At 38.4% G+C, this 24217-nt stretch overlaps 1 protein-coding gene across 5 annotated transcripts in view; it reads left to right on the top strand.

Moving 5' to 3' along the window:
* The window catches only part of sncb (synuclein, beta), a 249077-nt gene that overhangs the window by 165570 nt on the left and 59290 nt on the right, over positions 1–24217 (top strand). For 3 of the 5 annotated variants that reach the window (XM_042418164.1, XM_042418163.1, XM_042418165.1), the window contains one exon: positions 10505–10636. Coding sequence is in view for 1 of the 5 variants with exons in the window: in XM_042418169.1 (XP_042274103.1) it covers positions 10505–10636; positions 18722–18846; positions 20253–20306 (311 nt within the window). In the remaining 4 variants the exon portion in view is untranslated. Of the gene's footprint in view, positions 1–10501; positions 10637–18721; positions 18847–20252; positions 22234–24217 lie in introns of those variants that run through there. The other 2 variants (XM_042418169.1, XM_042418162.1) reach the window with 2 other exon arrangements.

Here is a 24217-nt window from a genome sequence, read left to right as displayed (position 1 = left end):
CCAATCAGTGTTCATGGTAAATGTAGTCAATTGAAGCAATAAATTCCTCAGTGCGTGTTATATTGACCGAGAAAGATGAGTTTTCCTGCTCACGGAGCTGTGCCCGCAGTGCCTACATGTACCAGGATGCATTGCACCGCTGCATTTCTTCAGCTGTATACTCTGGCTCGAATAAATACGGCTAAATATCTGAGTCAGCCAAAGGACTTCAAAATGTATCCTCGTCCAAAACACCCTCTGCACTCATATTTTGGGATGCCATTTCCCTGTTGGAAGCATAGCTAGTTTGCAATACAAGCGAGGAGAACAAGGAACTTTTGTTTCTGAGCGGCATCTAGAGAATGCCCCCTGGCTACCTACAGGCTGAGACTGGAAATCCAAGCTGAAATACGTAGCTTGTAGTTCTTTCTTGCCCCCAACTACGTTACTGTACATGTTAAATGGTGGTGCCGGAAGAACAACAGATTTTGCAGCTGTGCCCCAGAGACACAGAGAACATCGGCAACTACTGCAGGCGTATTCCACACTATATCCATGATTTGGATAGCTAGAGATAAGGTAGAAAATCGGCAAAATGGTCCTTTAAGGTCACATGAATTAGAGTGCAGAGAATTAGTGTAAAAGTGCCTTGGAAGGGTTGTCAGTATGACATTGTAACTATATGGCCAGTGGTCACAGTGCCCTGGTTGTTCCAGTTTGACATAGATGGTTGTTAAAGTTTGGTACACTCACAAAAAAACATCAGAAATCAGTTTTTAGCCAATTCCACACCATCAGAGGTTTACTGTTCATTTTTCTTTATCCCTTAACCTTACGAGGGGAACCAGGTTTCAGGGAAATCATCAGATTGCTTGAGTGCATGTTAACACAGTGGAGAGCATTGATTGTGTGTGATTCAATGTTAATGTACCCTTTAAGACATTGTAATAATTAGAAAAATCAGACGACTCAAACAAGGTGCAACCTTATCAAACCTTCACCTTGAATGCCATCATTAAAATACTTTTTTTATGGCAATTCACTAAAACATTTAGTTAAGCACATATTATTATTGCATACACACATAATTTCTAATAAATGAGACTGAATTTTCTGAGTCTTTTCAGTTTCATTTCACTGTACTTAACATCCACTAAACACAGTGTGTGTGTAGTGTTTTTTTCCACTAAAGGTTTATCGGTTTCACCAAAAGTCATTTAGTCTCTAATGTCTACACCCACCTCTAATGAAGCATTCTGTCTGAAGATTAAGAAAACAATAGTATTATTTATGAGCAATTGCCTCACATTATCATCATTTCTTGAATAACATCTCTGATGGAAAAAATCATCCCGAGACAATATTTGTTTTCCATAATGCTGCCCCTTTTAACCTATTTACATCACATTTCAATTGCAGTATAATAAATCAGTGTTTAGTGTTCTCTATGCCCGACCTTTTCATCCAATATTGTAGATAAATAAGCATTCTGCTCTAAACCTTTTGTCTTGTCTACACGTTGAGATTCAAGACTTTTACATCCATGATTGTAAAACATATTGAAAACAAAAAATGAACACTTGTTACATGATGTGTCAAGACCTCAATGCAGATAAGTATTGACAAATACTCAAGTAGTTGTCACTTTATTAGTAGACTAATACTCATACTCTGTGTTTTAAGTCTTATCATCAGCGCAGGTTATGGCAGCTGTAAGCATTTAGTTTTAAAAAGATTAAACCCTTTTTGTATGAACAGATATGCTTACACACACAAGCACATGTATACATGCATGTACCCTGGCATAGCCAATCTCAGAACATCAAAGAGCGATTCATTAGTTTTTCATTCAGATGTGGATTTCATAGTATAATTGCAGCAAAATGTTCTAACGTTGGGGGGCATTTGCAATTCAGTCACATAGAGTATGTAGTCATGAAGACACCGGCATGTGAATATTTAATCGTACAGACAGATAAATACGTCTTAGATCTATTTCTGTGTCTGTTGAACTGTTAATCTCAGACGTCTTCAACAAATAAATGCCAGATTCACAAATGAAATGAGAAAAAAATAACGCAAACGCAGATGTGGTTTGGATGTTAGACACTGAGTTTGAAGGTTATGATGCTGCTTTCTGATGATAAGACCAAAAACCTGTCCGGTGTTAATATAGTTACTTAAATTACAAACAGCGGCCGTTAAATTTAAAGTTCAAACAAAGCATATGAAACGGACATCTTGGAAAGGAACCAACCACGGCAAGTAAATGTCAATTTATGTATGTTTAAATGTAAGAATCCAAGTGAAAGGATAGGTTCAGAGTTTTTTCAAGTCTGTAATAATACAGTGCCCACACATCCATATGTACATTGACAGAGTTATTTTTACGTGAGATCCCTTCCTAGTGTGATATCAATGAGACACTTAGGGGACAAAATCTAAATCTACATTAATATGAGGCTTCAGCAAGCTAAATCTTACCAATTGAGCTGGTATTTTCCACACTTGGTCTTTTTAGCATGAAATTCACTCTTCATGTTTCCTTGCTGAGCTGCAGTGGAGGGATAATAAAAGACATTTCACAAAGCCTCTATCAAATACCTCAAAAAAATGTAAAATCTTAATTCATACCTAGTATTCTCACACATAGAAAGGATCTCTTTAGGGCCAGTAATGACAAGAGAAATGATAATAGTGAGCATGAGCATGAAAGTATTATATTATAGTAAGACTCACTTGAGAAATTCTGAGCCTTTCCTTTAAAAATGTGACTTATATTTGTGTTACTACAATACACATAAATATACAGTTTGGATCAGTAAAGGTAATTTAACACACAGTCTTTATAGTTTGTCATTGTGGAGTCATTAATAGATGGAATTGTCCTGGTCCTAATTAAAGTAAGTATTTTATTAGTGTTCTCCATTCAGAAAAAACAAAACACGGAGATATCATTATGTGGTTTAATAAACCGAGCTATCAGTCAGCCAGATGCAAAACGACACTTGTAGAAGGTCTAGGACAGATGGGGGGCATGGTGTTAGATCTGGGAGCGTGACCGTGAAGCACAGACTCGGTGTATAACCCTTGAACCCTACATGATGGATTGCTTCCATCAACAAGCTGCTGGTGATGTTGTGTTGAGTCCAAGATGTGCAAGTGCACGCTGCAGGTGAAATGGAAGATATTCTTCAAAACATACAGAGACGGAGGAGTTGACAGAGGCCATGAAAGACATTAACGACTAGGGGTAAATAAATAAAAATTACAGCATTTTCCTTTTTACAGCATTAAATTTACACTTTACTGTTTTTCTTTTGTCACTTAAGACTCGGACAGTAAAGAGGAGTATGGCAGATGCCTTTGAATTCCACTATGCCCTAGTTCAAAGATGTACAGACCCTGAGCTAAATTCTATACTAGATTCAGACCCATACAAAAACTTCAGTACAGTTTGCTCAATCACCCATTCAGTGACTCACTGACTCTTATGGGCATATGTAGAGCGTTCCCACCCAGCGGCTAATCTCTAGTTCCCTGTGCTAGATTTCCTGCTTGAATGCACTGTAATGACATTTATATCATTTTTAGAGTAGCCTACTCATATTCCTTATAATTCCACCCACTCACAAATGTGCATTACATTATGTTGTATATGGAAGAAACATTGTGATGATTACAGAATAAATTGTAAATTGGAGAGAATCTCTCATGAATTGCCCATCACTGCTCTTCTGCACTGTGTTCTGCTACTTGGCTGGTTATCATTAATTTTCATGTGGCGTATGCTTTAAATATGAATTCTCCCATAAAGCGTTTAATCAACAGTGCATGTGCTTGGGGTGATTCTAGAGGCCCAGAAGGTGTTAAATGAATCATGGATTGCAGCTAGTCCTCTGGTACGGGAGCTTGCAAGGTCATATCTGACTGAAAGGGCAGAGGGCTAATAAACTGCTTTCCCAAATTACTTTCTCTAACTGTAAGAGTAATGTCCACATATTATCAAAGGATGTCATTTTTATAGCCCCTGGACCTGGTGTTTCATTCCTCTTTTAATTAGGATTTGCTGTGATTCTGGTCAAACTGGTGACACACACGGTTCACAGCTGTCTGCCAGTTTTGTGCCCAGGAAAAAGCTCATGATTTTGGTGGGCTGACAAAGCAGAAAGACACCAAAACATAGTTCTGAAATATTTTAGTCAACTTGTCAAGTTGTTGGGTATTTGTCCACATGTACGTTACATGTAGATCTAACAGATACTGAGCGACATTACTATCTCATAGGAGTCGTGTTTGTGGCCACCAAATTTAAGTCCAATATTCACTGGCCTTGTAGTTCTTATTTTATTTTCTGAGAAAAATCTCTGGGTGTTTACTTGACTTTCTTCACCAGTTACTATTAGCTTCGTTTCTCTGACGTCTTGTACTGAACATGTAGTTTACTCTTGGCTTTACCTGTTTGGTAGAAACAGCTGCCTGCTGTTTTACGTCAGATGTTAGATGAGACTCTTTCATATTTATGTGCAGCTCAGAGAATCAAAAAAAGAAACTAAATACTCAGTGGGGGTCATCATGAATGGATTTATAGTAGAAAAGTTTGGATATAACCTGCGTTGCAGTGAGATATATTGATGTGATTTTGTATTCTAAAGCTGCACTTCTAAGAATTCAAAAAACTACAATATAAAAAGTTGATCACAAAACAAAATAACTCTTAATGCAGCTTTAAAGTTTGCCTTGTTTGTTTGCACTAATAGCCATCAATAGGGTGCTCCTTAATTTCCATATCAGACTCTACAGTATTAATTAACATCAGCCGAAGTGCACACTTCATGGTGACAGAGACACAGCATCACTGCCTCTGTTATTTCAATCCAAGCCTGATTTTTTTTTTTTTTCTCATACCAGACACTCCAGGGAAGATAAGGGAAAAACAACGCCTTTTTGGTTTCAGCTTCTGAATTAAACACTACCATTTCAGTATTGATAAAACATGTTTTTTAAAATTCCTTTTACTTTTACAGCAATATTTTTTTTTTCTTTTCTCGCAAGACTTGGTAAGACGATGACCATGTATGTATAGTACATCAGTATAGTATAGTACACATTTTTGCACATAGTGTACAATATTGTACCAGAAAAAATCAGTTTATTGTGTTCTAATACTCTTAAATGTCTCTGATGTGGTAATGTGGTAAATGTCTCTTCACAAATGCGGTCAACTGCCACTGGGAGCCTGCTGCAGTAATAAATGTTACGATACACTAATTTTTATCCACCTGAGTTAAGTGATCTGACAACTTATAAAGACTCACTGTAGACCATGGCTTTATATAGTGTAACTTCTCCTTTAACTCACAGGAAAAAAAGCAGATGTATTGCTTATCCTGTCGACACTAATATCCTTTGGAGATTAATTTTCCAAACTTGTTCATGTGGAGACTGCTGGCTGCTCATCTAATAATCTATTCACCATCTGTTTGACTTTGGAGACACAGTAACCGGGTTATTGCTCTCTTTAGTCTTGGGTGTTTGTACTGTTTTGAACTTTTACTACTACAGGTTTTTGACAAGAGAGCTTGTTTAGTTTGCTGGTTTGTACAGCGCGATGCCACAGTCAGTTTTGGTGAGTGAAGAGATGCATTTAGTGTTGCACTCATGGCAAGCTGTGGCTTGTTCACAGAGATTAGTGTCAACACACACACATACACACTCTCATGAATACACACACACACATTGTGTAGTAGCAGATGATGCTATCCTGCTCACTGCATAAGCGCTCAAGTGGCACCTTGCATTAAAAACATGCCTGGCTCTGCCAGTAAGTGTTGTCAAATGCTCCATAAACTGGAAAAGTTAAAATTCCCCAAGGGCACATCAGAAAAGCTTCACAAGCCTACAGTAAGTCGTTTCCTGGGATCTTAACATTCTCAATACAGACACAGTGTTTCTGCAGTAAGTTCTGAAGTACGGAGAAAACTTTCATCTCACATCCATCCAATAGCAGCGGTGTTATTAGGTGAAATGATGAGCATACTGAAACAAAATTGTCTGTCACAGTGCATACACTCTGCGCTCTCTGTTCACTTCAAAAGGCCCATTGAACCTTAACAACCATGGACAGTGAATGTTGGCTTTAAACCCCCACCCCCCCACAAAATCCCTGGAGCAAATACTGTTTGCAGAGTGCGTCTGTATGTACAATGGTGTCAGATGTTGGAATAAAAGTACACACACATTTTCCACCGACCCCAAACAAATCCTAGAGCTAAACAACACTACAGCTACTGTATCTGCTATTCTCTGTTTTAAAACAGCGGATTCAAATATCTTTACTTGCATACTGTAGACATTTACCGCTGTCAGTAACTATTCAACTAAAAGAAGCACATGTTCCAGTATAATCACCTCATCAGCAGGAATTTCACAAACATTGCGATAGAAAATAACAGAAGCTGGAGGCAGTGTACTGTTTCCAGATCCATGTCTCCCCCCCTTTTAGCTCGGCTCCACAGGGAGTGGAAGTGTGACAACATTCTGTTTGCTGTTCCTCCCCACCGTACTGCCTACATGAGCTTCCTATGTTACTCTTGGGAGGTTTAGCAGGCTGTTTTAACTTTAGCAGACTTTATTTTACTTTAATTGTCCTGTCCCTGAGCACAGAAAATGTATCCTTTCTTCTCCCAGATGCACTCTCAGTTGGTTTTATAGTTGTTTTGCTATGTGTAGGCTACAGTAGTTCCCTCTGCAGTAGATGATTAAAGAAAACACTGTCTTGGAAAAGCAGTTTGACACTCTGTCTGACAGCGCATCGTCTTTTTGATAGAGCAGCTGAATATCATTAATTTAAGCGGTTTTACCTAATTGACGCTGTATGTTACGGAAGTATGGAAAACTATGAAATGTACCCAGAGGGATCAGAATATCTTCTACGGGAAGTCTGATGGGATGCGACCTGCTAGCCTGCAACAATTTTAACATGCAAATAAGTATGAACAACATGTACTTGGCTCAAACCAGAAAGCCTCTCGTGGGATTTTACAATCTTTGCATAAATATACACTTTGGTGCCTCTAGTAAGTGTTGAAATAAAACTGCCTCATTCAGCTGTTTACTGTATGTCTCCCATATATCCTTAGCGGGTGAATGGTGCATGTAAAAGGCCAATTGTCTCTTTCATCCTCCAGACTCAGCACACAGTCAAAGTTTAGCCATCTGTTTCCACACGTGACCTTTCTTTTTAATTGCCTAAATTAGAGGAGAATGAGGAAGACTGGCTGGATGCTCACTCCTGTCCAATTTTAATATTGAAGAAACAATTGTTATTTATACTGACAAATAGCGCGGGGGAGCTATGTCTGTGTCAGCTGCTTTCCACCTGGCCATGTTGAACACCTGCCCAGAGCCAGTTTGGTTCACTGCAGATGGCTAAAGTGAGCTTCCTATCCTCAACAACCTTTCCTGCAGGCGGCACCTTGTGCACAGAGAGAGCTGCACAATCCAGCCAGTGCAATATCATGTTAATTCATGCTCTCTGATATTAACTTCTTGCAACATTGAATATGAAAAGCTGCAGAGACGAAGGAGAAAACAGAATGTGTTGATGAATGGAGGATGATAGATAATCAACAGCACAATCACGTACATGTATGCTCGTAACACAGGGTTTGATCTCCTTCAATGTTGCTTACAGAATAATGTAAAGGAACACACGGTCTTATAGAAACATGTTTGGAAACCTACTTTTATATAAATCAGGCATTTGTGTGTGTTTCCATAGAGATTGCTTGCACTCTCTATGCGGTTAATCATGTGGTTTTGTGTTAGAAACTAGATTATGCTCCAGTTCTCAGTGTGACTTCTGTGCTTGAATAGGTATTAAGGATAATGCTATCATAGAGAAAATCATTTGGCATCTTTCAGTCCCCTAATTAAGACTTGTCAGGGTGGCAATAATACACAAAACAGATAGGCAGCTATTTATTATAAACTATTCATCTGATAAGCTTGTTACTGTACACAAGATATTTCATCACGGTGATCATTCTTTTTAACCAGAAATTTGTTTTTCAGTGGAACTTAGCAACACCAAACACACTTACAAAGTACAGTAATTACATATCCTGGGAACAGTTTCCATTATTGACCTTTTCTCTAGATGCAACATATTGTAGAATTACTAATTAAAAGTTGCTCCCAGTAGTTGATCTACAGCACTGATTAATCCATTAGTATTTAATTAATCTGTTACTAAAATGAATCGATGAAAATGAAGATTTATCATCTTTTCAAAGTTTAAATGAGTTGATGGATGTGCAGGTCAGCCATCCTCAAAGCTAACTAGGTTGGAATGAAGGTGAGCACATGAAATACTATTATTTATATATGTAGGCTTCACTTTGTAATTCCTGTATCCATTTTCGGTTCAATGTATTTCCATAGTGTTTGAAGAAAGAGGAATCAAGCACAAAGCTAAAACCGACTCAGTAACAAAGCAGAACATCTCGTGTGTGTCTTCTTGTTGTTCTCTTTTCAATGAAAACAAGCTGAAGGAGACTTATGACAGGCTGCCATGGTGATCTATAAAAAATTAAGACTTGTAAAATAACACAGGCACTTTCTACTAAGCTTTGTAAAAAATTTAAAGTCAAGAGGAAAAAGAGCTGCAACCAAAATTCCAACCTCATTATTTATTGCCAACAAAATGTATTGGCCTCAGTGGAGGTCAGACCATTGTTGTGACTGTGGTAGGGGACTTAGCTAGCGGACGTATGTGTGGCTAGTGGGCAGAGGTTTCAGGGTCACGCACTGACATGCCTCAAGGAAGCTGTGTAATGAAGCATTAGACACAGCTGGTGCTTGCCAGGGCTGGCCCCAAGTTACAACAATGAATGAAAGGTCATTTTGTGACCAAAACTGTATTAGATTAAATGAGTGTATTTGTGGTGCTGCAGAGGAGGTGTGGGCACTGTAGGTATACTGTGGGTTAACCTTGGTTTGGGGTGGCACACAGGATAACCTAAAGACTAAGAAAAGATGACAAATGACATTGAAAGCGTGCACCAAACCCCTTTGACCACAAAACCCCTTTGTCAATGTATCCATGCACAGCTCCAAAGAGTAATGCAGGGGAAAGCGCGGCAAAGCAGATCTCATCAAGTAATGTATAGCGGCAATACAATGAACGACGAAGGGTAGCCCAGGGGTAATCGATAATTTGAGCCACCAATCTGTTCCAGGTGCTTTATGATGTGACTGAGGTAATTATCACCAGATCAATAAAAGAGTTTGTTGTGCAGAGGAATGGGTGAGGGGAGGGGGGTAATTGGTTTCTGCTGCTGAACTGATTTTATGTATGTATTTTTCCAACCCGGGGATAGGGGTTAAAAATGATTCTCTCCAGAAGTAGTAAAAGTCTGTTTGTCCAGCGCTGTTCATTCCCTCTGGGTTCAGGACCAATATTCTGAGATGTCCATGGGTTTATTTGCATTTGCATGCATCATTAAACTCTCACAAAGGAAGATTTGGTGAGTCTTGGAGCAAAGAAGAATGTACCGAGGTCGGGACTAAAATGAGAATGAAAAAGAAAAAAGGGTGGCCAACTTCAGAAGAGAGTTCATTTGGGAGAGTAAAGAATAAAACTATTTCTTTTTACTTGCAAGAAAAAAATGTTCATAAAACTGATGATCAAAACACACCAACACCATTGTTGTGGAATTGCTGCAAAAACAATGGACACAAACACAGAAATAAAAGCACAGACACTGGTTGATCTGAAGATTAATGAAATTATTATTGATCAATAAGGAGACAGAACTCACACAAAGCGACTCATTCCTCTGTCTCTCTATACAAAGCAAAACTGACCTTTTTATAGTCTTTAGAGACAAAGAAATGATCATCGATTGGTCAAATCATACAAACTTATGGATTACAGCCAATGGCAAACAGCCACGAGATACGTTTATATGCACATGTATGTTAACTAGGAGCCACATCACCTAAAGACGCAATTAAGCAAGAGCCTCGAACCACATGTGGCCTTCTACTCCTCAACATGTCCTGTTTACTGCAAGACACAGAATGGCACCTTATTTGGGCCTAAGGCAGGATAGAAAGTGAGGAGTGTGGGCCTCCTAAAGCACATTCCTTCTCTCAGGAACATGCACACATTAGCAAAGGAGAGAAGTAATGATCATCCTTACACATCTCTGCACATTAAAATGATGAGACAATCCTTTGATCTTTGATTACCTTTACACCATCCTTAAACTCTGCCATGTGGGTTGTTTAGTGAGACAGAGACAAGCTACAGAAAACAAGAAGAAACCATTTCTGGATTACATTTTATAAGATGAGTTCAGGTGAAAACGAATATGCAGCCACCCAGCTTGGGAGCCCACTTCAGTTCTTAATCCTTCCACTTTTTGCCTCTTTAGCCCTATTTGCACGGGAGTAGTATTATCTGGGGACCTGGTGTGATTTAGAAATGCCCCCCCCCAATATTGTTTGTGCTCAGCAGGTTCATCTGGGAGCCCTGAAGCTCTGTCAAACACCTCAAGGGAAAATGATGCAGAGGATGATCCATCCAGTCAAGGCTTGGGCTCCAAAGCACCACCTCCACCTGCTGCTGCTGCTGAACCAAAGCCAAAAGGTGGGCTCTCATATTTAGTAATGTTCTTATCAATTCAGTAAGAATCACTTTATAAAAAAGATGATATGGTCACCTATAGGTTCTTCATTGTCAAAGTTTCTGTGTACTCGGAACACTAAATCCTCATTCCTGTGTAAACAACAGTACATGTTGTAAAAAATCATCATTAATTATTTTGTTTTGATTGATCTCTTTGGATGTGGAAATTCAATTGCATCATTCCATTAAATTGGAATCAAATTTATTGGAAATAACATGTATGTAATGAGTTTATAAACTAATGAAAATAGTTAACTAAAAAGTTGATTTAAGGATTTAATTGCATACATTCAGTTATTGCTAAATGAATTTGCTGATTGAATCAGTTCAGTCATATTCATACCATACCTGAAATAAACAGAACTGATCATAAAATATGTAAGCTTTGATGCATCAAATTGTTGCTGAAGGAATGAAAATTGAATTCAATCACTGTTGCATTGAATTTTCCCATTATTTTTTACCAATAGAATTTGCTCAACAACAAAAAAAAGTTATGTTTTTGTAGCGCATCGCCAAAGAAAGGGGTGAAAAACCCACATAATGGAGGCACTGGACTTGGGGGCACTTGACTTGGAGGCACTTGACTGTCTCATACAAAATGACAACACTCATGACTACAAGAAGGAGCAGCTTGAATGGGAGAAAGAGGTGGGGAGAAATAGAGCTGGAGAAGAAACGTCTTGATTTTGAATTGAAGAGGATGGAAACCGAGGATAGAAGAGCAAAAGAGAACAAGTAGTTAATGCTCCAGAAATTTCAGTGCTTTAGGCCCCCGCCCCACCTTCCACCTTTTATGGCCCCTCATCACTACCCTTTGCAGGAAAGCATTATTTGTTCTTGTTATGCATTTTAGATATTAGATATTCCGTTGACTGTTTAAATGCAAGAGTCATAAGTTGTGGCAGGTCATAACTTGATGTTATTTGTTTTTCAGTTGGAAAGTAGTGATGCAACTATGCCACTTTTTCACTGTAAATTACAAGTCCTAAACTTTCAGAATCAGCCAATACATACAGAGTACTGAACTGATCCATTGATTTCATTGAATATTATAGATTTAGACCATCAGTTTTGGGTCATTGGATAAAAGTGATTGATCAAAGTTTCTCCATTACAGAGGTCTAACAGGCTTTTGTGCATCAAAATTGGAGCAAATCAAGTCACTTTGGTTTTAGAACAAAGTATTTCATTTTATGTAAAGCGGGAAAAGGTGAAACAACCAAGTTATTGTATAACAGAGTTGAAACTGAATGTCAATTGCAAAATTCAGAAATGTGCCTTTTTATTTTAAACCTGCAGTGCAGAACTTTTACATATAAATAAATGTCTGTTACATTCAAGCCCTTACCAAAGAAGTTCACACAATGCTAATTAAGCCAATCTCTCTGTATTTCATAGTATACCAGAGTTTTTAATCTAGTGTCGGGTTTGACATTCCTGCACTGGCCAGTTAAAGGCATACTGCGCATGCTCTATGAGCAGAGCATGCACCCTACAGACTTCCACTGGCCGAGCTGGCTAACTTCCAGTTAGCTCTCTGCTAACTTGAACAAGTTGCCAACTCTCACACTTCAGGCATGTGACACACGCTTGCACCTTCAGTTTCATGTTCTCACGCTTTCCAGACAATTCTCACGCTAAACCACTGATACAGCAACTTTTATTTTTACAGTTATACACAGGACTGTATTTGAGACTAAACGCACCTAAACACCGTTTACCCTATTAACATGATAGTTTCTTAAGCTGTTAAAAGGAGCAATTACCTCAGTAATTGGACTTAAGCATTGGTCATGATGGGAAAAATTATGTTAACCATGCTTGTAAGACCAAGTTACTACCAAAAGTAGTTTTTACTTTTTACTGCCAAAAAGAAAAACCACTGGCAAGTGAGCAGGTGAAAGTTTTGTGAGCAGGAGAGTAATGATAGTAGTTGACAGTCATGCGCTTCTTCGGATTCTGTGCGCGCTCAAAGCATGGTTTTGTACTTGCACTTGCAGGCAACAATATTGCTCACGTGAGCAGAGATATTCTGTGTGCAAGTGCAAAAATAATATGCATGTGTGGCTGTTTGAGTTGCGCGCGTGTATATCTGTGTGTGTGGATCTCATGCACTATTTTGGGGAAATATTGACTGTAAAGTGTCTGGTCTCCAGTTATAGGCCTAACATTACTGGTCCACCTGAGCCTGGTCAGTTTAGGCTAACGTGTTGTCGCTTACTTCAGGGCTTGGTCTTGAGAAGCTGCAGCATTTATTAACTGACACACTGTAGTCTGTACTGTACATTTACTGCCATATTGACAGCATCACCTCGCATTCACCGTCACTTTTCTACCACTCGCTTAATTGAAGAATGAGGAGAGGGAGGATGACTCAAAACAATTCCACGGTAATGTAGGGTGTTATGGTGCTCGCACAGTGTGTGAGTGAAAATCATTAGTAGTCCATTGATATTAATGAACGTGTGAAATTTTAACAGCAGTGCTCATAATTTTGATTAGATTATTTGAGTGCCACTGCTAAAATTGATTATAGGGGAAATACTGCTTTTATAATTTCCACCGCACCCTCCACAATTCTCGACTGGAAAAGAGGCAGAAAAAAAACACGGAGAAAACAAAAAACCTTTGGCGAAATATGGTAGGTGATTTGTGGTGGAATCTTTACTTTACAAATTACAGACATGGCAGATTCACATGGGATCCAACCCAGTATCACAGCAGTTCATGAAATAGTCACGAAATTTAATCTATAGATTCGTGTACATGGACACAATTTTTTCTTTTTTTCCGAAACAAAAACATGATTCTTATTTTCAGGTGATTATACACTAATTAAAACATGCTTCTGAATATTCCAGGGTCAGACTGGGACAAAAAAACAGCCCTTTTTTAGATGCCACTAAATTCTACACACTGCACCTTTAAGCTTTGAGCAGCACACAACAAAATTTCTGCAGTCTTTTTTTTATTAACTTAGAAATATTTCCGAAATACAATCTCTTTTATCTTGTTCTAAGACACAGAAACCATTTAACACACCTTCATCTCCTCCCGCCTCAACTATTGCAACAGCCTCTTCACCTGCCTCAACCAAAAATCTATTAATCGGCTCCAGATTATATGGAACTCAGCTGCCAGGCTTTTAACAAGATCCAAGAGGAGTGACTATATTACACCTGTTTTAGCCTCCTTGCACTGGCTCCCAGTATGTTTTAGAATTGATTTTAAGATCCAACTGTTGACTTTTAAGGCTCTTCATGGCCTCTCTCTGTACTATATATCTGACCTCTTAGTGACATATGAGCCAGTACGTAGCCTGAGATCCTGGGGCAGAGGTCTTTTATCTGTTCCTGAGACGCAGCTGAAAACTAGAAGTGACAGAGCATTTGCAGTCAGAGCCCCAAAGCCATGAAACGAGCTGCCTGAGGAAATCAGGTCAGCAGAATCAGTGACCTCTTTTAAATCTCTTCTTAATACATACTTTTATTGGAGAGCTTTTCCTGATTTTACTTGATTTTTATTGACTGCCCCTTTGCATGGCGACACTGCAATTGGTTTTATTTATTTGCTTATTTTGCTTTTGTGATCTGCTTTCTGTTTTTATTATCTATTTCTGTTTTTATGATTTGCTTATTTTGTTTTTATGATCTGCTTATTTTGTTTTTATGATCTGCTTATTTTGTTTTTATGATCTGCTTATTTTGTTTTTATGATCTGCTTGTTTTGAAATTGTTGCCTCGTGTGAAGCACTTTGTAACGTGGGTTTAGAAAAGTGCTCTATAAATAAAGATTATTATTATTATTATTTACACATATAATATAATTTGATATGGCATACAAGTATTGTACTATATGGCAGCACAGTTAAGGTCCACGCTCACACATCTTATTCAACAGAATTCGTGGTGTTGACTTCAGGTCGACGGTTCAGATGCGACATTGCAGACTGAACCGGTTCAAGAACTCATTCATTCCATCCTCCATCAAGATATTAAATATCAACAAGTAGTTGTACTATATGATTTTGTTTAGGGACTAAGATATAATGATTTGATTATTTATTATCTGGTTTGATTATAACTGGATTTATTATTCGAAACTATTATCTTTTTCTTCAACATTCAGCAGGAGTGAATGTATGTGTGATCTATGTACTATGCGTATATGTGCATTGTGACATTTTTGGCAAGTCTGTTGTATGATGCAGCGGCTTGGAGCCCAAGACAAATTTCCCTGCAGGACAATAATTTATATCTTATCTCATTAGTGTTCATTTGGAGTTTCTGGGCACACAACTATACGTCACATATTTGTTCTCCTTCCAGCCTTGTTTTGGTCTCCACCAAGTCCTGAGAAAAATATCTGGCTCTCAAATGGCTACTGAATTCTCCACTATATCCACCAACTAATCGCAAACTTTGTCTGCTATTAGAACATTTTCCCTAGAAAAAGCTGCCTGCTGCTTCTGGAGACATTCTGAAGGAGACTGGGAGGGAGACTGAACCAAAAAAGTGTAGTTCCCGGCCGTAAAACCAAAACAATGAGCCGAAAAATGATATAGAACTCAATAGAGCTGAGAGAAACTGCAGCATCAGATGATAATAGTCTCTGGGTTCATCAGAATGAGTGACCCCTTTCACATTAAACACAGTCATTTGATCCTTGTTAACATAAAAATATTGATTAGTGCAGCTTTAAAGTTTTTAGTGAAGAGGGATTGAAATCTGGTTCCTACAAAACATGTTTCATTACAAAATATCTAAAGCTTAGTGCTGTGTGTTGAACAAAAGATTTAAGCTCAGATGCAATTCTCAAGCAATCATACTATCAGCTTAAAATATTTTTTATACCGTAAAGCTGTAACGTTTTACAACTGTGGAATTGGTGAAATCCGGACTGCAGGTGAGGAGGACAGGGTGGGAAGAAAGTTGGAAGGGAGCCATGATGAGTGTGAATTCAAGGTGGGGGATGTTGGTAATAGAGGTCCCACTAGGTGACCAGGGGTGGGGGAGGATTTTATGTCAACCCCTCTGCAGAACAGGTTTTCAAACGGGTAAAAACTCATTCAAACTGTTCATGTGCATTTCCACCTCTGGCTGGCCCTTTGTGCCTTGAGCTAATAATCTTTCTGATGCCACTCCACACCTGCCTCACTCCTCTTTCTTGCAGACGATTCTCCTCACACTCTTTATTTTACTGTTCAGCTCCCTGTGGGTAGATTTAACCTCCTGTCTGTCCTTAGCCCTTCTTACCCTCCAACTTATTTGAGGGATTTAATGTCTTTAGTTATCTGCGGTTTGCTTTTGTTTTATAAATTGTTGAGTCTGCCCATTGTAGTAACAGTAACAGCAGCAAACTCAATTTGGCATAAGCCTAACTATGCAGCAGGAGACATCCAAAGTATCCACCATGTGCTCTACAGAGCAGATTTCACTCCACACTAAACTGTCTAGTTCAGCACACATGAGACAACGATTTCACAGCTGTGGGGGCAACGGACTCCTGATAGACAATGGACACACCTGAATACTCTGAGACAGATTGTGGAGTGTAGAGAAGAAAAATGCCAGTCTAGCATTTGTATTTGCACACAGCAAATTCTGTCTTAAGCCAGGATTACATTGTTGTTTTTGGTGCAGATTTTGTGTTTGGATGCAGCTAGTCTCATGATACCAGACAAGTCTGGGGATTTCTAAATGCACGGTGGTTGTTTGAACAGTGACAAGAACAGCCACTAACAAACCCTTACATTTTGTCAAAGACACACCTTACCGGAAAGGATGCTCTCCCCCCATTCTCCTCTGTATTGAACTGCATGTCACTGCCTAAAGACTTTGGATTGATTCTGCAAATTCTCCAATTGTTTCCACTGAGTTTTAACAACAAAACCTGGGAGATTTGTCCTCAGTCTCTATGAACAAAGTGTTTAGAGGCTGACCTGTGAGTCAAGGATGCAGCAGATACAAACAAAAAGCTGAATACATTCACATGTTGATGACACTTTATTTGAACTCTCTCTCAATCTGTGATTTGTTGTGGCTTTTCTGCTCAGTATTATAGTGTTAGGATAATCCCTCATTTCATTTTTTTTTTCATATGTAGAGCAAGGGTGCACAGCAGACATGTACTGTTGCTTGTGTTGTGTGTAGTGTCTTCTTGTTCCTGTGGAGAGAGGTTTTTTTTGTAGTGTTTCTTAAAAAATAAACCAACAAATAGTCCAGCATATAACACCCTGTAAAACGGCAAATTGTTGTTTCTATATATAGAGAAACAAATTAGATATGATGTGTTAATTAATGAGCTTTAGATAATTTTGTTACCTTTGAACAGAGCCACGCTAGCTGTTTCCCCCTGTTTCCAGTCTTTATGCTAAACTAACTTAATTGCCTGCTGGCTCCAGCTACATATTTACTGTACAGATGCTAGTGTTAACGGTCTCTTCATCTAATTCTCGGCAAGAAAGCAAATAAGCATATTTCCCAAAAAGAATCATGAGATTAGAGTATAATCTTATGAAAAGTCTCTCTGAAATATACAGTATGTTGTCATGTTTGTCCCAATTTTAACCATGCTAGTGACACAGCTCTAGTGATGGTCTGTCAGTTGGTCCACCACTTTGGTCCAGACTGAAATAGCTTAACAACTATCTGATGGATCGCAATGAAATTTTGTACAGACATTCATGATTCACAGAGGATGAATCCTAAAAGTGTTGGCGATCTCCTGAATTTTCCTCGAGCGCCACCATGAAGTTGACATTTGTGGTTCAGAGTGAAATATCTCTACAGATATTAGATGGACTGACATGAAATTTACAACAGATATTCAAGGTTCCCAGAGGATCTATTCCAATGACTTTGCTGATCCTCTGACCTTTCCTCCAGCACCACCAGCAGGTCAAATTTTCACTTATACTGTGATATACAATAGCTCAACATCAGCTTGATGGATTGGCACAAAATTTGGTCTAATTCAATGAAAAAAGGTAACGCCTGCACACTTATTCCAAACTTTTAAACAAAAGTTTAATGAGAACTTTTCGATCCTACTGAGATCTTTGTCGTTTTATTCAAATTTGTGTGTCAAGGCCTAAAAATATACAAAATGCATATGTATATATGCATATGCATATATATATATATATATATATATATATATATATATATATATATATATATGTATAGAGAGAGAGGGGGGGGGGGGACCCATCATAACACTACCACTATTTTTTACTTATAATTTAGAGAAAATCTTTGATCTCGTACTCTTAATTCAGAGATCTCTAGGTGTGAGAGTCTGAAGAGTGAAAATATAAAAACTTTCTCTTTGGAGTAAGAGGGTGTTTAAATCGACTCCTCTTTTCTGAGATCTAACGTACTCAATGCCAATATATCTGAGAGGGGCCACGGGGTGATTTGCCTCTCTGAAATGCACTGCCACTGGGTTACGCTGGTTCTGGGTTGGATGTAGCTTCTGTGCTCTGCTATCCTGTTTTTAGTGCTCTTTGTGTTTTTCCTACATATGCTAAACCACATGGGCATTTGAGAAGATAGATCACATTTCTTGTAGAACAAGATATAGTGCCTCTTACTTTCATTGTTTTTCCTGTTATCGGGTGGGTGTAGGTGGTACTTATATGTAAAATTGCACTGGGTGCATGAACCACACTGATAATTAGCTGGTGGAGGATTAAGGAAAGTTGTGTTTTTAGCAGGGATGAGATCAGATTTCACCAGCATTCATCTCAAGTTAGGGGGACATTTTTACACTTCTTTTGGTTGATCTTTGAATTAATTTGTAAGTAGTGGATCCGAGCTCAAAATGTGCCGGTGTTTTTGAATAATTTTTTCAAAATCTTTGCCCAGAGCTGAATATTTTAAAAAGCACTTAGGACCATTATTTGGTGGAGGTTTTTCTTTTTTGATAAGGCACTCTTCCTGTTTTACAGTGCTGAACCTGTCTCAGGCAGCTTTTATCCAATTTTCATTATACCCTCTTTCCTTGAATCTGTATTCTAATTCATCTGCTTGTTTGTTATAGGCAATTTGTTTTGTGCAGATTCTCCTGATACGGCTGAACTGGCTAATGGGGAGGCTTTTTCAGATGGGCTGGATGAAAAGACTGTTCATGTAAAAAAGAACAAAAAGAACAACTTTTCTATAAAGGTCTGTTACCAATATCCTGCCCTCACATTATACTAAAATATCCGAAAAACTGATTTGTTGTACATCATGATTAATGGTAAAAAATGGCAATGATTGACATACTCAAAAAAAATGCAATAAGCTATCAAAAGGACCATCGCAGATCATGACAATGTCATCCACATAATGCTTCTATAGTTTGATGTAGTTGTGGAAGAGATTTTCAGAGGAGATGACATAATCATTATCAAAACAGGCTATATATAGGGAACTGAAGTTAGGAGACATTTTGCTGCCCATGGCAGTCCCTTTGCATTGTCTGTATAAAGAAGACATTTTTAGAACAAGAACAATCTCAGTCAGGTCCCTCATACAATGAGTACTTGGTAAAGTCCCAGGTGGTCTTTCATCCAAAAATTGGGTCAGAACATTTCAGCCAACCTGGTGGTCGACATTGGTAAATAAATTCTTTATGTCCATTGTCACTAAGTGCATCAATGCTTCAATCTTCAACTTTCAGATGTTAATCATGTCCATTGAATCAGGCACATAGGATGAAAAGGAAATGACAAAGGGCTTCATAAAAAGTCAGCATAGCTGGAAATGTTTTCAGTTAATGGCAGAAACAATTGGTCTACCAGGTGGATTTTCAAGACTTTTGTGAATTTTTGGTATGGTATAACTAACTAAGTGATAGGATGTGACACCTACATGAATTCACACTCTTTTTTTGTAATTTCTCCTGCTTCCAAAAAGACCCTAAGTTTCTTGTCAAGTTCTTTTTCATGATTGAGAGTTGGATCTTTTTCTAATTTTTCATAATAGATGGGATCTGACAAGTATTGTTCAACTTCTTTGATGTAATCTGCACGTTTGAGTATGCAAATTGCACCACCTTTATCAGCAGGTTTCATAACAATGCTGGTGTCATTCTTCAGTTCTGCCAAAGCCTCACGTTCCTTTTTGGATAAATTGTTATACACTTTATACTCTCTTTTCTTATTCAAAATACTCAATATATCTTTTTCCACATGTCTTCTGTAGATATCAGTGGAAGTGTCTCTAAATTTTAGGGGGCAAAAGGTGGACTTAGCCCGAAATGGAGTGGAAACCTTGTTAGGGATAATGTCTTGTTCAGAGTGGGGCAAGAATAGAAGAATTTTTGTTAATAACACTAGATTCAGTATGCGTGTCACATGCATTTATTGAGCTTTCATTACAAACCTTTTTGCATGAAAAAAACTCTCAGACTTTGAAAGGGCCACAGTGCATAGTAGGGACAAAATTAAGGTCCTTACAAAGGGCAGTTTCACATTCTGGGGATATTTGTCTCTTATTTGGATATTTGTCACTTAAGAAATCTTGCTGTGGGTGTTTTATTATGTTTTGTCTTTGGTCTTCTCTTACCCCGCTGGCACTTTTTCTAGGCTGGGGGCCATTCTCCACCTGACTGCCCATCCTCCCCTTCGACCTTTGCCTAAAAAAGCAGGGGAGCTTTCTCGTGAGCTTCGGCTGCCATCTCATTTGCCATCCAGTGATGATGCGCTGGAGGTGGCAGGCTGTCTGGAAGGATCTCCTCTGACATTGGATCAGGGATCCCCTTTGTTCTCTGCATGACTTTTCCCACTGCGCCAGGGGTAGACTTTCTGTAGTTTGTTGTCATCCGAATCCCTTTTGAACTTAATTTTGTTAGATTTTATCTATTTTTATCTTTTCTATCTGAGCAGATTGTTTTCAGTAGCTGAGAGTCTTTCCTTATGTGAGGTTTCAGCTTCCAGCTCAGTTTTTACAGTTTGTATGTCTTCACGTATCTTAGACAGTTGATCAGTAGCTTCCTAGATTATTAGTGCCATTAGGTCTAGTGAACATTTGTTTGAGACTTCGCACCATTTGTTACAAAACGTCTCATTTTCCTGTTCAATAGTAGGTAAAAGTTTTGCAATTCAATTATTTTGTACTTAATTGAATTGTTAATAGTTTTGGTTTTATCACCTTGGGTGGTTTGGATGGTTAACCACACCTGCCATCATAGAGCTTGTCAGCCTATTGGTGTGCATGATGTATAAATATGGGCATGTCAGGTCAAACATTTTGACCTGACAAAGATCCAAGTAGGATCCAAATGTTGTCATTAAACTTTTGTGGCTTGGAGTAAGTGTGCAGGTGTTATCTTTTTTCATTGATGTGGTTTTCCTGATAGCCTCACACCTAGGCTACGTGATATGTGTATAATTACTCTCCTTCAACAAAACATTTGGTCCAGACATTCATGGTTCCCAGACGATGTGACGTTGATGATCCTCTGATTTTTCCTCTAACACCACCATGAGGTTGACTTCTGGTCAAATTTTCCAATACTTTGGTTTATGATCAAATATCTGCAAAACAACTTATGAGATTTCCATCAGCCACAGCTGTACTGTGTTTAGTGCTAATTAGCAAATGTTAACATGCTATCTTGTTAAAGCACCACGGTGGAGATGGTAAACATTATACCTTCAGTGTGCTAGTATTGTCATTGTGAGCATTTTGCTCTAGTGCAGCCTCACAGAGCTGCTAGCATGGCTGAAGGCTCTCTGTCTTGTTTATCAGCGCTTGAAGACTCATGTATAAAAAGTCATAGCAGACTCAAGTTGACAAGTAAAATTGAAAATGTCCTTTTTTCATTGTTGGTCAAGTGCTAATATATTGTAAATAAGTCTGTGATCTAATTTGTGGACAATCTGTCTAATCAAGTGAAATGACTGATTTTCATTTTATTAATCATTTAATTGTGTTCTTTTTAATTTGAATCTGCACTCAATTACATGTTTTTGTATCTTTCCCAGCACCACACACAACAGTATAATTTGTTTGTTGTGGTGGGTCCATCTTGGTTTGCTCTGCATCATAAGCATTTGCAGCAGTCCTTGTAATTCACTGTAAATGTGATTGATGCTTGCAAAAACACTCCAAGACAGAACTGTAATCGATTATGTTTGATTTATTGTCTTTGCAGTATCAGTATGCATTGTGTAGCCATTGTAACAACAGAAACTTTCTGTGCAGCCTCACTCACAGAACCATAATCATTCTTATCCCAACCCTCTATTTGATGTAGAATCAACGCTCCCAAGCTGTGCTCATCATATTTCATTACTGTAATTCACAGTGAAGGTCATTTTTATGAATTGACTGAGGAAAGACCAGTTTTTGTCCAAACTTAATTAAAACTCAAGCATAGCTTTCTGGCCAAGGCTTTTTTTCTTCCTTCATGATTCAATAATCAACAGAAGTAAATCATCTACAGTCTATTGAATCAGTTGCCAGCAGGCTGGAACAAATGCAAAAAATAAATAGACCTACTCTGGCATGCCCTGAGTTACTGGCAGGAGCTGCAAGGTTACTCTGTGAAGCACTCAGAGGCACCTTTAGACCACATGGCTGCAATTATCATAGTCAGACACTGTTCAAAGCACTGTGCCATGATTTATGGAGTGCTGATCAGCTGTGATATCAACTATATATGTTATTTTATCCTGTGATCTACTGCAATCACAATATATCCTCAGTGCTGCTGGTGCCACTATAGCTTCACTAATTACTAATGGTGATTTAATGTAACACCGTGACCATTTCCCCTCCTGTGCAGGCCCCATCCCTGCACTGTTGTCCTTGTAAATTAGGTGTGCACCACTGATTAATGGTTAACAGCCACTATTCCAAGAGAAGCATCATCAGCAAAGCATTTAATTAAATGGTTGTCTCAATTACTTAGCAAACTAATGTAGCTTAAACAGAAGCTAACTTTATTAAACCATATGAAATGTCACCCTCTCAGCTGAGGTTTTACACAAACATTCAAATACTAATCTAAATGTTATACAGGTCTTATTTTAAAATTAGAGATTACAAAGGCAATAGAGGACATCAGAGACTTATTTTTTAGTTATATAGATTATTTATCTCCCCTAAAACAATTTAAGAAAAAAGACTAGAAGGCCATGTACTTTTAGATGACACAGCAATGGTACAATTTGCAGGATATTTTTAGAACCTGTGTATTTCCTAAATCAAAAACATTTCCCCCTCAAATTAATTGCTTCTATCAACTGGTTCAATTCCTGAGCTGCCCTGCAAAAGACAAAGTGCCGAGCCAAACATGGTGCCCCGTGCCATCAATCATTGCTCTGTATTAACTACCCCACCTCCCATTGCAAAGAAAAGAATTAAAGTTAAACTAGTTGATTTGTTATGGTAGACCATAAATCACACTGGTATGTGAAACCTACCATCTCCTGGGGCCCCTTTTCATGTTCCTCGATCAGTAGGCTGAGGTTAGAAAGTACTGCTTTGAACTAGTCCGATGGTACTCATTTATTTATTTGCGTGTTTATTTTGCGTTTTTAATGAAATGATAGTTGCCTCAGTCACAGTAAAATATGCTTAATTAAAGCTCTTTATGTGAGCCTATAAGCACTGCACATGTACATATAGATAAAGCACTTGCATTATTTGGAAAGAAAAGGGGAAACACTTTTCAGAGGGGGAGAGATACAGAAGTCTTGAAGATTATGCTGTCTGTATGGCTTTATGTTTCTTCTGACTTCAATACAGCGACAGGAGAGAAGTGTTGTCTTTTTGTCTCAGCTGGATGTCATTTTGAAACGTACAGTGACATATTGTTTTGAACAGCCCCAACAGCTAATGAGCTGTTCTCTTCTCATAATGTTCCATCTTTTCAGGACTGGCTATTGTTATTTTTTGCCCCTACATTTAGTCAATTTTTGTTTTTGTTTTGACAATACAAAAATAACAAATGAAGTTGTCAGCACTCACAAATAAGTGCATATCATTAAAACAGACACGTTTTAGCCCTAGGCTTTAATGCTGAGGAAAGGAAAACACGTCAGTTTTTTGCTACTGTGCATCATTAAAAAAGTGATTTACACGTAGTTGTGAGTGGTGATGACTTCATTTGTTATTTTTGTGATTTTGGGGTTGGCACCAATTACAATCTAAAGACTGTGAGTTGAGCATGCCAGTTCTTTTGTTTGACAATACAAACATACTATGTGACAAGGGATGTCCCACGAAACCCGGTTCTGAATTGGAACCAGTTCTAAATTGTTAAGAACCCGGGGTATTTTTAAGGTTGGGTTCTTTTATCCATATTTTTATACGTTTTGATGTAACTCATGGTACTGCAGGCACCTTCTCTTCTTGGTCCTCTCCTCTTATCTGTGTTGGTTTGACTGAGGACAGGGCTCAGCAAAGCAGGGAAGCTGCAGCGGAGACAGTTGCTGCCTTCAGATGGAATTTGTGAGCTCATGGTTACAACATGAAAAGTCATGTACACGATATGCTTGGTGTTCAAATGGTTAAGTCATGAGAACACCACTGCCAGGCAACA

This window comes from Thunnus maccoyii, chromosome 8 (assembly GCF_910596095.1).
Source record: "Thunnus maccoyii chromosome 8, fThuMac1.1, whole genome shotgun sequence".
In the NCBI taxonomy this organism is placed as follows: Eukaryota; Metazoa; Chordata; class Actinopteri; order Scombriformes; family Scombridae; genus Thunnus; species Thunnus maccoyii.
This window is presented reverse-complemented; position numbering and strand designations above follow the sequence as displayed.